Source organism: Neofelis nebulosa, chromosome 7 (genome assembly GCF_028018385.1).
Source record: "Neofelis nebulosa isolate mNeoNeb1 chromosome 7, mNeoNeb1.pri, whole genome shotgun sequence".
Taxonomy (NCBI): domain Eukaryota; kingdom Metazoa; phylum Chordata; class Mammalia; order Carnivora; family Felidae; genus Neofelis; species Neofelis nebulosa.
In genome coordinates, this window is record NC_080788.1 from 71,149,571 (window position 1) to 71,164,519 (window position 14,949).

The 14,949-nt window shown below is 36.8% G+C and overlaps 1 protein-coding gene across 1 annotated transcript; it reads right to left on the reverse strand.

Annotated features, from left to right (window-relative positions):
- Positions 1–465: 465 nt before the first annotated feature.
- On the reverse strand, positions 466–1,420 carry LOC131518186 (olfactory receptor 4K13-like). Its single transcript, XM_058740781.1, has one exon. The coding sequence runs from the start codon at positions 1,417–1,419 to the stop codon at positions 466–468; it is 954 nt and encodes a 317-aa protein (XP_058596764.1). The 5' UTR covers position 1,420.
- Between the last annotated feature and the right edge of the window lie 13,529 nt (positions 1,421–14,949).

Consider the following 14,949-nt stretch of genomic DNA (forward strand, 5'->3'; position numbering starts at 1 on the left):
AAAATTTAGATAAAAATCTATTATAAAAGCATAGATTTTGAAGTTAGAGTTTGGATCTGATTTTTGGTCTAGTACTTGGAATTTCTGTGGCAACCATTAAATTTTATAATGCTGAGTTTTCCACTGAGAATAATAATATGCCCTATTTTCTTCATTGTGAAGTGAAGAGAAAATACATGCTAAGTGCCTCATCCGTGGTTAAAACTCAATAAATAGTTATTTCGAATCTCATTTAGTTTTCAAAAACCTGAAAATTACAACATACATGAATGGGATTATATTGGAAAGGTTTGTGTTTGGATACATAATTCAGGATGTTTTATTGCATATATATGTTGTGTAGGGAAGGATTGCCAGTTCTCAAGATGTGGCTTATATTTCATACAAAATCGTATACCTCAGTGTCTTCGGATGATGGTGGTGGCAACAATGACCATGATGTCTTTCATGATTGTAATGTTTCAGTTAAAAGGTCGATCTGGGACTCACATGCTTCTTTATTTTTCTTATTGCATTTCTCATGTCTTTATTCCTGAATGTGTAGATGATTGGATTTAAAAGGGGAGTAAAAATGGTGTAAAACACAGAAAGGATCTTATCTATGGAGATCTTGCTGAATGGCCATATGTAGATAAAGATGCAAGGTCCAAAGAACAGCACCACCACTGTAATGTGGGCTGAGAGAGTGGACAAAGCCTTGGAAGACCTGGTGGAGGAGCGACACCGGACAGTAATTAGAATGATGCTATAGGAGATGAACAGAAAGGTGAAACAGAACAAAGCGAGTAGTCCACTGAATGCAATGACCAATAGCTCCAGGATATAAGTGTCAGTGCAGGCAAGTCTGATGACCCGAGGCAGATCACAAAAAAAACTATCCACAACATTGGGACCACAGAATGGTAAAGTCACTGTGAACACCATTTGGCTCATAGTGTGTACAAAACCAGTGGTCCAGGAAAGAAGTGCAAGTCCAATGCAAACATGATGGTTCATGATATTTTTGTAATGGAGAGGTTTGCAAATAGCAATGAATCTATCAATTGCCATGGCTACAAGCAACATCATCTCACTTCCACCTAAAAGGTGAAGGAAGAACATCTGGGCCATGCAGCCTTTATAGGAGATAGCCTTATATTCACTAATTAGGTTACAGATCATTTTAGGAGTAGCAAAGGAGGCCAGGGACATATCAATAAAGGAGAGGTTGGCCAGCAGGAAGTACATGGGAGAGTGTAATTGAGGGTCCAGTTTTACTACAAAGATAATCATGAAGTTACCTAACACAGTGACTACATAGATAATGGAAAAAAACAAAAATAAGCAAAGCTGTAACTCACGAAACTCTGTGAGGCCCAGCAAAATAAACTCAGACACCATGGAATGATTTTGTTTCTCCATTTGTTTGGTTGTTGGCATATGGTACCTAAAAGCAAAAACAAAGTGAATTAAAGTCTATGAGTTAAAATTGAGAGATGTAATACATATTCACTTAACTTTGCTTCCCATCATCTACTGAAATGTGCAGAAAAAATCAAGTGTTGAACAACAATGAATCCAAATTTTTTAAAAAGAATAAACATAATTTCTTAGCAATGGTTATGAGGACTTTCTGCCATAAACCAAGATGTTTGAAGAAAATTGAAGCCAGCAATACGTAACTCATATCTGCACTGATCTTAAGAAAAGTGAGTATCTGAGTTGGTGAGAGAATTTAGAGATTCTTTGCCTCCTTTTTAGAATATTTGGTATAGATTTGTTGGTCTCCATAGGAAAAGAAGAGGACGCTTCCATCTCAAAATCTATTTCCACAATGCATAATAGTAAGGGGCATATCAGTGAAGGAGAGTCCAGCTGTTTTCTAACTGAGAGACAGGACTAAAAACAATGAAATTAAGTAGATGGAATATAGAACATTGAGAATCTAAGAGTCAGTTTGCAAGCTGTTGCTGAAAGTCAGATGAGCAGCAGCAGTATAAACCCTAGGAGTTTTAGACATTTGAGTCTATGGTTGGCCACATGGAGATGGCTTCTCACCTTCTTTTTTTCTGTAAGGTGGAAGAAAGGCTCAGATATGTGGGTCTTCTCCAAAGCACTCTGACTTTACCTCTGGGCCTATGAATTGAGTAGATTGGAAGGTACAGTGCTCAGATATGGCACAAATGGATGCTTGCTGCTGGCTTCGCACTGCCTCACTTAATTTATTTCTCTGTCAAATGGCTAAATGTCCTAACAGATTTAGTATAGCACCCATATCATTTATATATGGATGGTATAATTGTAGAGCTCTGATAAGCAAAAGGGGATCTGTAGGGAATACATCTATGTGGTTCTAGATGACATCCATGTAAACATGAATAATGCCAGCCATAATTTTTGAAGCAAGGTATCGAGGCAGATATATGATAGGTGTCTACAAAAAGATAGTAGTAACAGAACAATTTTTTTGAGGCTTGAGAAAAATGTGACATCTGAAAAAAATGAAAAAAAGTGGGGAAAAAAAAACCACAAAAGAGTTTATATCTGACTGAGACCCCATTCATAGAAAAAGACACAATTAGTTTTAAATATTTTGATATTTTAAATATTTTGAAATGTTTTAAGAATTTGGATAGTATAAGAAAAACATCATTAAGATATTCATACTATTATTCAGAATTAACATATATTTGTATTTTATAATTTTGCTTCACAATTTTTAAATAAAATAAAAACTACTGGCATAGGTAAAGTTCACTTATCATCTTACTGTTTTGTGTGTGGCTTAAAAAATGAAAAAATGATATCCTATCATAACAACATTTTGTGAATAAAAATTTTATTTTTACTGAGGAATTACTATTATTAAATGGTACAACCATCAGTTTGTTCTCAGTTTGTATTTATAGGTCTGATTCTACTTTCTGTCTCTTCATTTGTTTTGTTTTTAGATTCCACATATAAAAGAACATGCTGATGGTTGCCAGAGTGAAGGGAGTGGGAGGATGAGCAAAATGGGTGGAAGGGAGTGGGAGGCACAGGATCCCAGTCATGTAGTGAATAAGTCAAGGGTAATAAAAGGTCAGCACAGGGAATATAGTCAATGGGATTGTAATAAGGTTGCATGGTGACAGATGGTAGCTATACTTGAGGTGAGCTTAGCATAACGTATAGATTTGTGGAATCACTATGTTGCACACCTGAAACTAATGTAATATTGTGTGTCAACTAGACTTAAGTTTTTAAAAATGGTGCAATTAATGTATATCTATTTGTTTATTTACATGTGAAAGACTTTTTCAAGATTAAATAACTAGAAGTAGAATTACTAGGTCATTTTCAACTAATCTAATAATGTCAAATTCTCAACAGAGGGTTGTACAAATTTACACAGACACTTCCCTACAAATCTTGGTATTTTGTTAACTCTCATTCCAACTACTATTTTTTGTTGGAATTAAAAAATGGTTCAGTATTAGAAAACTCTAATTAACAATATTGAAGAGATAGGTAGACAACATAATTTTAGTTGACAACAAAATACCCATTAATAAAAAGACATATTAGGTTCATGAATTGTAAATTTGCCGATTCTTAATTAAAAAAAATTTAATATTTATTTATTTTGAGAGCGAGAGAGAGAGAGAGTACAAGCAAGGGAGGGGCAGAGAGAGAGGCAGAAAGAATCCCAAGCAGGCTCCACACTGCCAGCACAGAGCAGACGTGGGGCTCGAATTCACAAACCATCAGATCATGACCTGAGCAGAAATCAGAGTCAGATGCTTAACCAACTGAGCCACCCACGTGCCCCTGTGCCAATTATCTTAAATTCATGTGTATATTCAACATAGTCCCTATGTCAATCCAAGGTGAGTTTTGGAAATCCACAAGTTTATTCTGAAATGTATATTGAAATGCAAAAGGCCAAGATGAGCCAAGGCAATTTTTAAAAATTTTTTTTAATGTTTATTTACTTTTGAGACAGAGAGAGACAGAGTATGAATGGGGGAGAGTAAGAGAGAGAGGGAGACACAGAATCCGAAGCAGGCTCCAGGCTCTGAGCTGTCAGCACAGAGCCCGATGCGGGGCTCGAACTCACAGACGGTGAGATCATGATCTGAGCTGAAGTCAGACACTTAACTGACAGAGCCACCCAGGTGCCCCAAGCCAAGGCAATTTTGAAGAACACAGCTAGAGGATTTATACTATCATATGTCAGGGACTACTTTGAGCTATATAATAGAGTTTGATGTTGGCTCAAAAACCTAAAATTAAGCCAATGAAACTGAAAATAGTAGAAAAGCTCTACTTGATGATGACAGCAACAAACAATATAGTAAAAGACATTTCTGGAGAGGCAAACAGAATTATTCAATGGTAAGCCAGGAGGGTTGTACTGTAAGAAGTTAACTGGTGCTGATGGCCCTTCTTTAGAAAAAGAAGCTCTTCCTGATGTCAGAATTCCACACTATCAATAAATGCCAGCAGTTGGTTTTATAATATTCTCCTGAAAAGCTGACTTCAAAATTTGTATTGCTTACCTTCTGAGGTTTGACATTTTAATCTTTTCTCCTGAGTTTGTTCTCAGGTTTGCCTGATTAAAACACAGAGTGGGGAGCAGGTGAGATCACCTTCCTAGGCCCCATTACAAGGCTGTATGCAACAGTGACCCAGCCTCTGTCCGCTTCTCCATGAAATGAAAGGAGAAACCTTGCCAGATTTTTACTTATTAAGTTTTCCTATGAAATCTTGCATTTTTTTTTAAATTTTTTTTAACGTTTATTTATTTTTGAGACAGAGAGAGACACAGCAAGAACGGGGGAGGGGCAGAGAAAGAGGGAGACACAGAATCAGAAGCAAGCTCCAGGCTCTGAGCCATCAGCCCAGAGCCCGATGCGGGGCTCGAACTCGCGGACCGTGAGATCGTGACCTGAGCTGAAGTCGGACGCTTAACCAACTGAGCCACCCAGGCGCCCCTGAAATCTTGCATTTTTAAAAAAAAATTTTTTTAACGTTTACTTATTTTTGAGACAGAGAGAGACACAGCATGAACGGGGGAGGGGCAGAGAGAGAGGGAGACACAGAATCAGAAGCAAGCTCCAGGCTCTGAGCCATCATCCCAGAGCCCGACGCGGGGCTCGAACTCATGGACCGCGAGATCGTGACCTGAGCTGAAGTCGGACGCTTAACCAACTGAGCCACCCAGGCGCCCCTGAAATCTTGCATTTTTGACATGTGACTCTGCCATGTGAGATTGTGGTGTTTGCCTTCATGCACTACTTACTGTGCAAATTATAGAGTTACAGCATTTCCAAGAATGAGGACCCAACACAGGAAGAAAAAGCAAAATACAACAGAAAGGCTTGTTCAGACCTACATATAAACTCATATGTAACTGTAATATATAACAGAAATAGATTTTGGGATAAGTAAGGAAAATATTCAGCAAACGCTGATGAGGCAATGAATTTGCAATCTGGGATTGGAGATCAGGTTCCCAGACTGAATTTTCATTTGAAAATAAATTTCGGAGATGTTAAAGATTTATTTCCCTAAAAATATAACTTCTATGAAATGAAAAGCAAACACAGGTAAATATTTTAATATCATGGAGCTGATAAAACATTTTAGATAGGATGCAAAAACTAGAATCAGAGCTGACTTTCCGAGAGTGAAAATAAAAAAAGTGAACATACATTAAGAGATGAGAATATATATTCTACAAATGTGGCAAAGAGCTGTTAGCTCTGATTCATAAGAAAAGGTTAAGAAAGAGTGGAAAAGTGGAGAAATCATCTGGATTGGCAATTCACAGAAGTAGAACTATAAATATCCTTAAACACAAAAGTGTTCAACCTTATGATAATTAAAGAAATGCAAGTAAAAGTAACAAAAGAATGGGAGTTTAAGAACTCCTTTTTACCACTTTTTGTATTTTGGCATGATATTCTTTTGGAGAAATTTGGTACTAAATTTTTTATATGAGTTTTGTCACATTTTTATTCTTTAAAAAAAATTTTTTAAATGTTTATTTATTTTTGAGACAATGCGAGACACAGAGTACAAGCAGGGGAGGGGCAGAAAGAAGGAGATGCAGAATCTGAAGCAAGATCCAGGCTCTGAGCTGTCATGTCAGCCCAGAGCCCGATGTGGGACTCAAACTCACGGACTGTGATATCATGATCTGAGCCGAAGTTGGATGCCCAACCAACTGAGCCACCCAGGCGCCCCAGGTTTTGCCACATTTTTAAAAAGAACCTTCAGTTCTGTGATTTTTAGTGTTAAGTTTCCAAAGAAAAATGGCTGAGTGTTCATTATCCTATTGTCTTTAATAACCTAAAATTGGACAGCTCCTCCAAAACCCATCATTAATGGCATGACTTAAAATAGAAATTTAGGTTCTTCAGTCAGTTAAGTGTCCGACTCTTGATTTAGACTCAGGTCACAATCACACGGTTTGTGAGTTGGAGCCCTACATCAGGCTCCTCACTGCAGGTGTGGAGTCTGCTTGAGATTCTCTGTCTCCTTCTGTTTCTGCCACTTCCCTGCTTGCATGCTCTCTCTCTCAAAAATAAATAATAAACTTAAAAAAATGGAAATCTATATGTGGTCTTATAGAAAAATGTATTAGATATATTATTAAATTTTAAAATGTCATTATACTTTGAATAGATTATTGTAGCACGTTGTGGAACATTATGCACCTATATACAAATTTCATACAAATCTCAGAGAAACATGGATGCATTAAAGTATCAGAAGTGCTTGCTTACTTCCGGTATATTAGCTTATAGACTTAATGCAGATTCTAATTTTTATAAGGCAAGTTCTATAAAATAAAATAAAGTTGAATTAGATTATAGCCCTGGATAAATGCTCCCTAAAATGTAGTTGGTATTTAGCTAAGGACTTCAAATCAGAAAATCATTTATCTTAATATAGCTCTAAAGGAACTTAAAAAATGTGTAAATAACTTGCTGCTTGTGATGGTGATAGGCTATGCTGGTTTATCATCTAATACCTAAAACATTCAGAGGTGCAGCAGCACTAAGGTTGATTTTATGGATTCGGCAATCTATTACAGACAGCCATGGCTGCAAACACGTTCTAAATCACATATCCGTTTTTGACAAAGCAACTTTACCAAGAAAGATGGGAAGATGTCTTCTGCAGTCTTTTCCCTTCAGCCCTTCTAATATGTCCTCTAAGAATTCCTAGGAAAATTCTTGAAAAGGAGAACAATAAGGGAGACACATCTATTGATATTTAAATACGTTATAAAGCTAAAGTAATGGAATGATACTTTACCTTCTTAAGAATAGATAGAATAAATAAAAGGATGTGAAAAACCTGAGACTTTAGTAAAAGAATCATATATTAAAAATATGCTGTTTAGGATAAGGGTGGAATAACCTGGGAATAAATAGGCTGGTGAGCTACATAAAAATGAATTCAATAAAATGTCTTAAATAAAAATGAATACAAATATTTTAAATACTTAAATAATAGTTCAAGCAATAAAGGATATAGAGAAATGTAGAAGTGAATTATATGCTTTGTTGTATTTTATAATATTGGCTTGGGATCATGAACAATAGAAACCACAGAAGTTAGTTAAGTGAAATGAATAAGCTCTCTCATACTTAAAAAACATAAGCCGCAAGAGCTGAACTGGAGAAAAATAGGCAAATGTTTCTATTTCATTAATATCAAATTCTTGTAAGTCAATACAGAAAATTTCAAGAACCCTATATAAAAATAAGCCAAGGTCAAATACAAAATGTTTAAGAAAATATATATATAATGGTTGAATATGTGAAAAAGGGAGTGTAATTTCAGTAAAATATAGCTTGAGGTCATACGCATCAAAGTGTTTCAGGGCTTTGCATTGGGTGCTATAATTATATACCTGATTATATTTTTCTATATTTCTTGATTGATCACAAATATTCTAATTAAACATGTTCTCCATTTGAAATTGCAAAATTTTTTAAATAAATAACTTTATTTAATAAAATGCATACGTAGAGATATCTTTAACGTTTCTTATGCATACCTTTTTATTGCTTTGGGAGTTGTGACTGAAAGTCACTGAGGCTCTGGAGTTTTTCACTTGCCCCCACTTCTTTCCATGTTCTTTTTTTATGTCCCCGTTTTAATGAAGGAGAACTCCCTTTTATTTTGAAACTGAAGAAGACCAAATGAGGAATATGTCAATTAATGACCCTGGGAAAACCTTGCATCTTATAAATGAATTCCCTCGGGAACTAAATGCCATCATTTGGCAAGCTAGATTATTCAGTATCTCTCTTTAGGGTGTAGATTTTCCCCATAAAAAAGAGACAGAAAGAACCATTACCAACCGAGCGATACAACCATGTTCCTGTGAATAGACACAGATATACAAACTGTGTGTCTCCCTAAAATGTAATAAGTTTGATTTTTTTGAAAGTCCAAAGTAAGAAGAATTTAGAAACATAAGAGATAAAATTCATTGTGTTATATTTCACTTTATTATGTAAAAGTCTTCATAAAACTTTGATGGCCACATAAAGCTTTCTTTAATCCTATCATCTGAATAAAGGTGAAGAGTACCAATTTAATTAGAAATAACTGATTCCTCAGAGTCACATCTCTCTGATACCTTTTTAATTTTCCTCTATAATTAGTTCCTCTTGGATTTGTGAGCTCTATTGGTACTGCATTGTGCCAGAATACTTCCTGGTTAAAATGAAAGCAATTTGCTATTGTTTATTTGATCTCTTCCTTGTTAAACAACAGCTGACTAATTTCTTCTTTCTCACATTGGACTGCCTGTGTTTATGAAGTCAACTAATGGCCTGTACAACCAACTATTTTGCCTAATCATGCTAATATTTCAGTAAACAGCTTGGTCAATAGTGTCCAAAAATACTTTATTGTTGTCATCTCCGAATTGATTACTTCATTCATTGATTACTTCATACATTTGTAGCTTAGACACTTAGGAAAATAACACTTATTAATGGGGCTTGTGTATTATTTCCAACGCTGCTATAGTCATTCTTGTATATTGCTTATGGACATAACCACTCATTTCTCTTGGATACATACCTTGGAGTGGAATTACTGGGTAATAGAGTAGGCATGTCTTTTAGAAACTACCAGAGGACTCCAATGTGATTGTACCTATTTACACTTCCACAGACAATGTGAAGAGGTCTAGTTGTTCTACATCCTTACCAGACTTTGGTATTGTCGAGACTTTTTAATTTTAGCAATTTTGTTAGGTAAATTATAATCCTCACTGTGGCTTAACTTATATTTCCCTGATTGTTCATAATGTAGAACATTTTTTCATATGGTTATTAATTTTTTGAATATTTCCTGTTGTGAAGTATCAGTTTACCTCCTAGTGTCCAATGCTTATGAGTACTTGCCAGGAGAGAGAGGAAAACCAAGAAAACCTTTTAAAGTTTTATTTATTTTTGAGACAGAGAAAGACAGAGCATGAGCAGGGGAAGGGAGAGAGAGAGGGAGACACAGAATCTGAAGCAGGCTCCAAGCTCTGAGGTGTCAGCACAGAGCCCAATGCAGGGCTCAAACTCACAAACCATGAGATCATGACCTAAGCTGAAGTCGGATGCTTAACTGACTGAGCCACCAGGCGCCCCACCAAGAAAACCTTTTAACTACAGGGAAAAAACTGGTGGTTACCAGAGTGGAGGTGGATGGGGGGATGGGTGAAATAGGCAATAGGGATTAAGGAGCACATTTGTTGTGATGGACACCAAGTGTTATATATGGAAGTGCTGAATCACTTTACACCTGAAACTAATATTACACTGTTATTACCTAACTGGAATTTAAAGAAAAACTAAAAAAAAAAGAAAGAAAATTAAAAGGTGCATATACTAGAGAAGACATTTCAAATATGTATTTCTAACAATTCTCTTATTTTCAAAATATATGAAAAACACAATAATGTAATATTCACAATGTATGGTATTGTTTTGGCACAATTGACATTTTAGGCTTGATAACTCTCTTTTGTGGGAGATTGCCTTGAGCACTGTATGATATGTAGCTGCATTCATAGCCTCTATCCATTACATCCCGTAGTAGCCCTGACACCCAAAAAGGTCCCCCAATGTTACCAAATGTCCCTTGGTTGTGAACCACTGATATATCCCATTGGATCAATAATAAATGCTAATATAAGGATATAGATTTAGAGTTATTGTGTTATGTGCAGGTTTCATGCTTGCAGTGATGTCTCTGGTTCTTTTTGTTCTCTGCCATATAACATTCCACTCACAGAATTCCCCCTTAGGATCTCTTGTAAGGCTGGTTTTGTGGTGATGAACTGCTACAGTTTTTGTTTGTCTGGGAAAACTTTCCTCTCTCCTATTATAAATGACAGCCTTGCTGGATAAAGGATTCTTGGCTGCATATTTTTCCTAATCACCACATTGAATATTTCCTGCCACTTCCTTCTGGCCTGCCAAGTTTCAGTAGATAGGTCTGCTACTACCCTTATGTGTCTACCCTTGTAGGTTAAGAACTGTTTGTCCCTAGTGGCTTTCAGAATTCTCTCTTTATCTTCGTATTTTTCAAGTTTCACTATTATATGTCCTGCAGAAGATCGATTCCTATTAAATCTGAAGGGAGTTCTCTGTGCCTCCTGGATTTCAAAATCTATTTCCTTCCCCAAATTGGGCAAGTTCTCAGTTATGATTTGTTCAAGCACACCTTCTGCCCCTTTCTCTCTCCTTCTTCTGGAACTCCTATGATATGGGTATTATTACATTTCATTGAATCACTTAGTTCTCTAATTCTCCCCTCGTGTTCTAGAATTTTTTTATCCCTCTCAGCTTCCTTTTTCCCCTAATTTTATCTTCTATTTCACTTATTCTCCCCTCTGCCTCTTCAATCATTGCTGTCACTGCCTCTAGTTTATTTTGCACCTCATTTACAGCATTTTTAAATTCATCATGACTATTTTTTAGTTCCTTGATCTCTGCAGCAATATACTCTGTTGTCTTCTATGCTTTTTTCAAGCCCAGCTATTAATCTTATGACTATTATTCTAAATTTTTGTTCAGTTATATTGTTTATATCTGTTTTGATCAATTCTTTAGCTGTCATTTCTTCCTGGAATTTCTTTTGAGAAGAGTTCTTCCATTTCATCATTTTGGCTAGTTTTCTGTCCCTTATGTGTTTTAAAAACTTGTTATGTGTCCTGCACCTGTGAACACTACTGTATTAAAAGAGGGGTCATACATTGTCTAGGGCCTGGCCTTTCAATAGGTGTTTGTTAGAGTGTGTTACTAGCTGTCTGTTGTTGTGAGTCTGGTTGCTTTATCTTCCTACTTGTAATGATGTTTCAGGCCCTACACCAGGTGTGCCTTGATTTGTTTGTTGAAGTAACCCTGGAAAAGAAAACAAAAAAAGAAAAATCAAAAACAAAATCAAAACAAAACAAAAACCCAAAACACCAGCAACAACCAAACAACAGGGTGGGGGTGGTGTTGATGGAAGAGGCCTTATCCCATACAAAGAGAGAAGTGACCCGGGTGAGGAAAAAGAAAAGAAAAGAAAATTTACCAGGAAGAGAAACTATACAGCTTAATCCAGAGAGAGAGAGAGAGAGAGAGAGAGAGAGAGAGGAAAATACAGACGGAGATACAGAACAGGTATAAAGAGAATATATTAAATATGTCTGGTTAAACAAACCAACAATAGAATAACCAGACCAGAGGAGTGAAGAAATAAGTAGGAAAGGAAAAAAATTATATATATATATACACACACATATAAATTATATGTATATATATACATATAAATTATATGTATATATTTATAAATATATGTATATATATATAATACATATATATATATAATAAGAATTGTCCAAGAATTAAATCAGAAAATCCAAAACCACTGGGTGCCCTGGAACCAATGGCAGCACTGTTCTCGAGGAGGGACTGTCTGTTTCATTGGCGTCAATCCTACTCCAGTAGATACACAGTTACCAGGCAAGGAGGGGTGTGTTTAGTGTAGGCTGGTCCCGCCTCCACTGTGGGCCTGCTGTTCATTCCCTGAAGCCATACCTTGTTGGTGATAGGGAGAAAAGTGACACCCCAGTCTCTCCTCCAAGGACCGGCTATCCCAAACCATTCTGTTCAGGCTGTCCTCACAGTGCAGTGGGCCTGAACAAGGCAGTTTGTCCCTCTCCGCTGACTCCTGCGCCTCCCTGGAACTCAGTTGGGACTTAAACCCTGATGTCTTTAAGGTTCCTACTCCCTTCGCCCGGTTTTGGGGAAGTGCCACTCCTTTGACCGGTTATATAACTTCTTCCCACAGCACTCCAGGCAGAGGATTGCTTTCTCCCACTGCAGACTGTGTCTCTGGACTAGTTACTGAGCCCTGGGCTGGCTCCCCTCCTCCCCAGGTGCGCAAACAGGGCAGCCGGCCCCACTCCAGAGAAAGCCCTGTAGTTAGAGATTGGATCTTTCTCCCTCTCAGTCTGTGGTTTTTCTCTTGTCCATATAAATACTTCCACAGTCTCTCTTTCTCTTCCCTTTGGCTCTCTGCACAAGGGGATCCTTCCTATCCGTGTCTACACTGCCCGTTTTATCTCTCCCAGTTTGCAATCACACACCTATGGCCTGCCAGTTTGTCCCCGTGGGCCCCTGAAGATGTCTCTGTCACGTCATAGCCTGGATTCTTGGAATTCAAAGTCCTTTGGCCTCAACTCTGCTGTGTTTGAGGGACGAGAGAACTTCAGGTCCCTCTACTTTGCCATGTTGGATCTCCGCCCCTATATATAACCCTACAATAGGCATTTTTTAAATAATCAGGGAATTTACAGGATGACATAAACATGAGAAAAAAAATAAAAATATTTAAAAAATCAAATGGAAGTTTTAGGGCTACAAAATACAATATAGAAACCAAAAAAATCCATTCAAAGGACAAAGGAACATCAACAACAAAAATCCCTGGATAGAAAATAGATACAATTTGGAGCACCTAGGTGGCTCAGTCAGTTAAACGTCCAACTCTTGCTATCGGCTCAGGTCATGAATTTGCTGTTCCTGAGACTGAGCCCTATGTGGAGTTCTGAGCTGACAGCATTGAGACTGCTTGGGATTCTCTTGTCTCCCTCTCATTCTGTCCCTCCCCCCACTTTCAAGATAAATAAATAAATAGTTTTTAAAAAGTTAAAAAGAAAAGGGGCACCTGGGTGGTTTAGTCAGTTAAGTGTCTGACTTCAGCCTAGGTCATGATCTCGCCATTTCTGAATTCGAGTTCCATGATGAGCTCTGTACTGGAGCCTGGAGCTCAGCTCAGAGCCTGGAGCCTGCTTTGGATTCTGTGTCACCCTCTCTCTCTGCCCCTCCCCTGCTCACATTCTGTCTCTCTCACTGTCTCTCTCTCTCAAAAATAAGTAAACATTAAAGAAAAAGAATTTTTTTAAAGTTAAAAACAAAATAAAATAGAAACAATTTAAGCTAAAGCAGAAGCTAAAACATTTGTGGAAAAAATTGACAGAGCCTTAGTGACCTATGAAAAATGTCAAATGATTTAACACATGTGGTATTGGATTTAGGGATGACAGGAAAAATATTTGAAGAAATAATGTTTAAAGAACTCGAATAAAAAGTATAAATTCACAGAACAAAATTAGGTTTGAATGCCTCAGGAAAAACAAAAAAGAAAATCACTTCAAGACATACAATAATTGCTGAAAATGAGCAATTTATAAAATATTAAAATCTGTCAGATAAAAAAAGATACATTTTATACAAAAGAACAAAAATTGGTTCACTCTAGACTCTTTTCAGAAACTATGCAAAGTATCTTTAAAATATGAAAAGAAAAAACCCTCTCAAACTAGAATTCTATACCAAAATTAAGGGTGAAATAAAGACATTTTCAAGAAATTAACGATTACATATTTCATGGCCATCAGAAATATTAAATAAAGCTGTAATGACAATTTATTGCATTTATAATATGTACAAATAAAATGATGACATGATAATATAGTACAAAGGGGAGAAGCAGTAGAGAAGTTCAGTATGTTATATGTGAAATGGAATAATATTATTTGAAGATACTAGAATGTGATAATTTAAAGTTGCATAATATAAACTCTAGAACCATGAAAGAGAGAAAATGGGGCTGGAAAGACAGAACAACCAAATGAAAGAAAGAAGAAGGAAGGAAGGAAGGAAGGAAGGAAGGAAGGAAGGAAAGAAAGAAGGAAAGAAAAAGTAGTTAGCTAAAATAACCATGTATGTGTAGTGGCTAATAACTTGGACGGCCCAGGTTTAAACCATTTTATTCCCTCTTGGTCAAATTAAAACATGATCCTCGCTTATTGATGTAGTTTGCAAAATGAAGGCCATGTTATTGTTTGTAAATCAACTACTGTAAGTCCTGAAGACAGTAAAACTGAGGAAGAAGGTAAGGGAAAATCTGCATGGTGGATGCTGTCAAGTACCCTTACTTAGCATTGCAGGAGGAATTAGGCTCATGGGCCAATGACACCTTTAGATGTTGATAGTCTCTTAACCCAGGGGTCTTGCTATAGGGGCAAGTATACTGGCTCTAGGTAATTGGAAAATAAAACTACTCTCACTTCCAGCATTCAGTCATGTAAACATTTATGGGAACTTAGAGGAAGATTAAGACAAATCATATAGAAACCACCCAAAAAAGACCTGGTGCTGAGCCAGGAGATTGGAATGTTGAGGTTTATGTTAAATGGTTTAGGGATTCCTGAACTAGCTACTGAGGATAATGAAATAAAATGACATGGAAATATCCAAACAGAGAAAAGGTGGGCATACTTCTCTCATACCCACGGAAGCCATTAGTGTGAACACTGTGGGCTTAACTCAGCATCCATAGGAAGAAACCACCTACTGATGATTTTAGGCAGATTTCTCTGAAGTCAAGGGTCTGCACAAAACCAGCAAA

Excerpts from the sequence above, each read along its gene's own strand:
- LOC131518186 (XM_058740781.1), bottom strand. The coding sequence starts at position 1,419 with ATGCCAACAACCAAACAAATGGAGAAACAAAATCATTCCATGGTGTCT.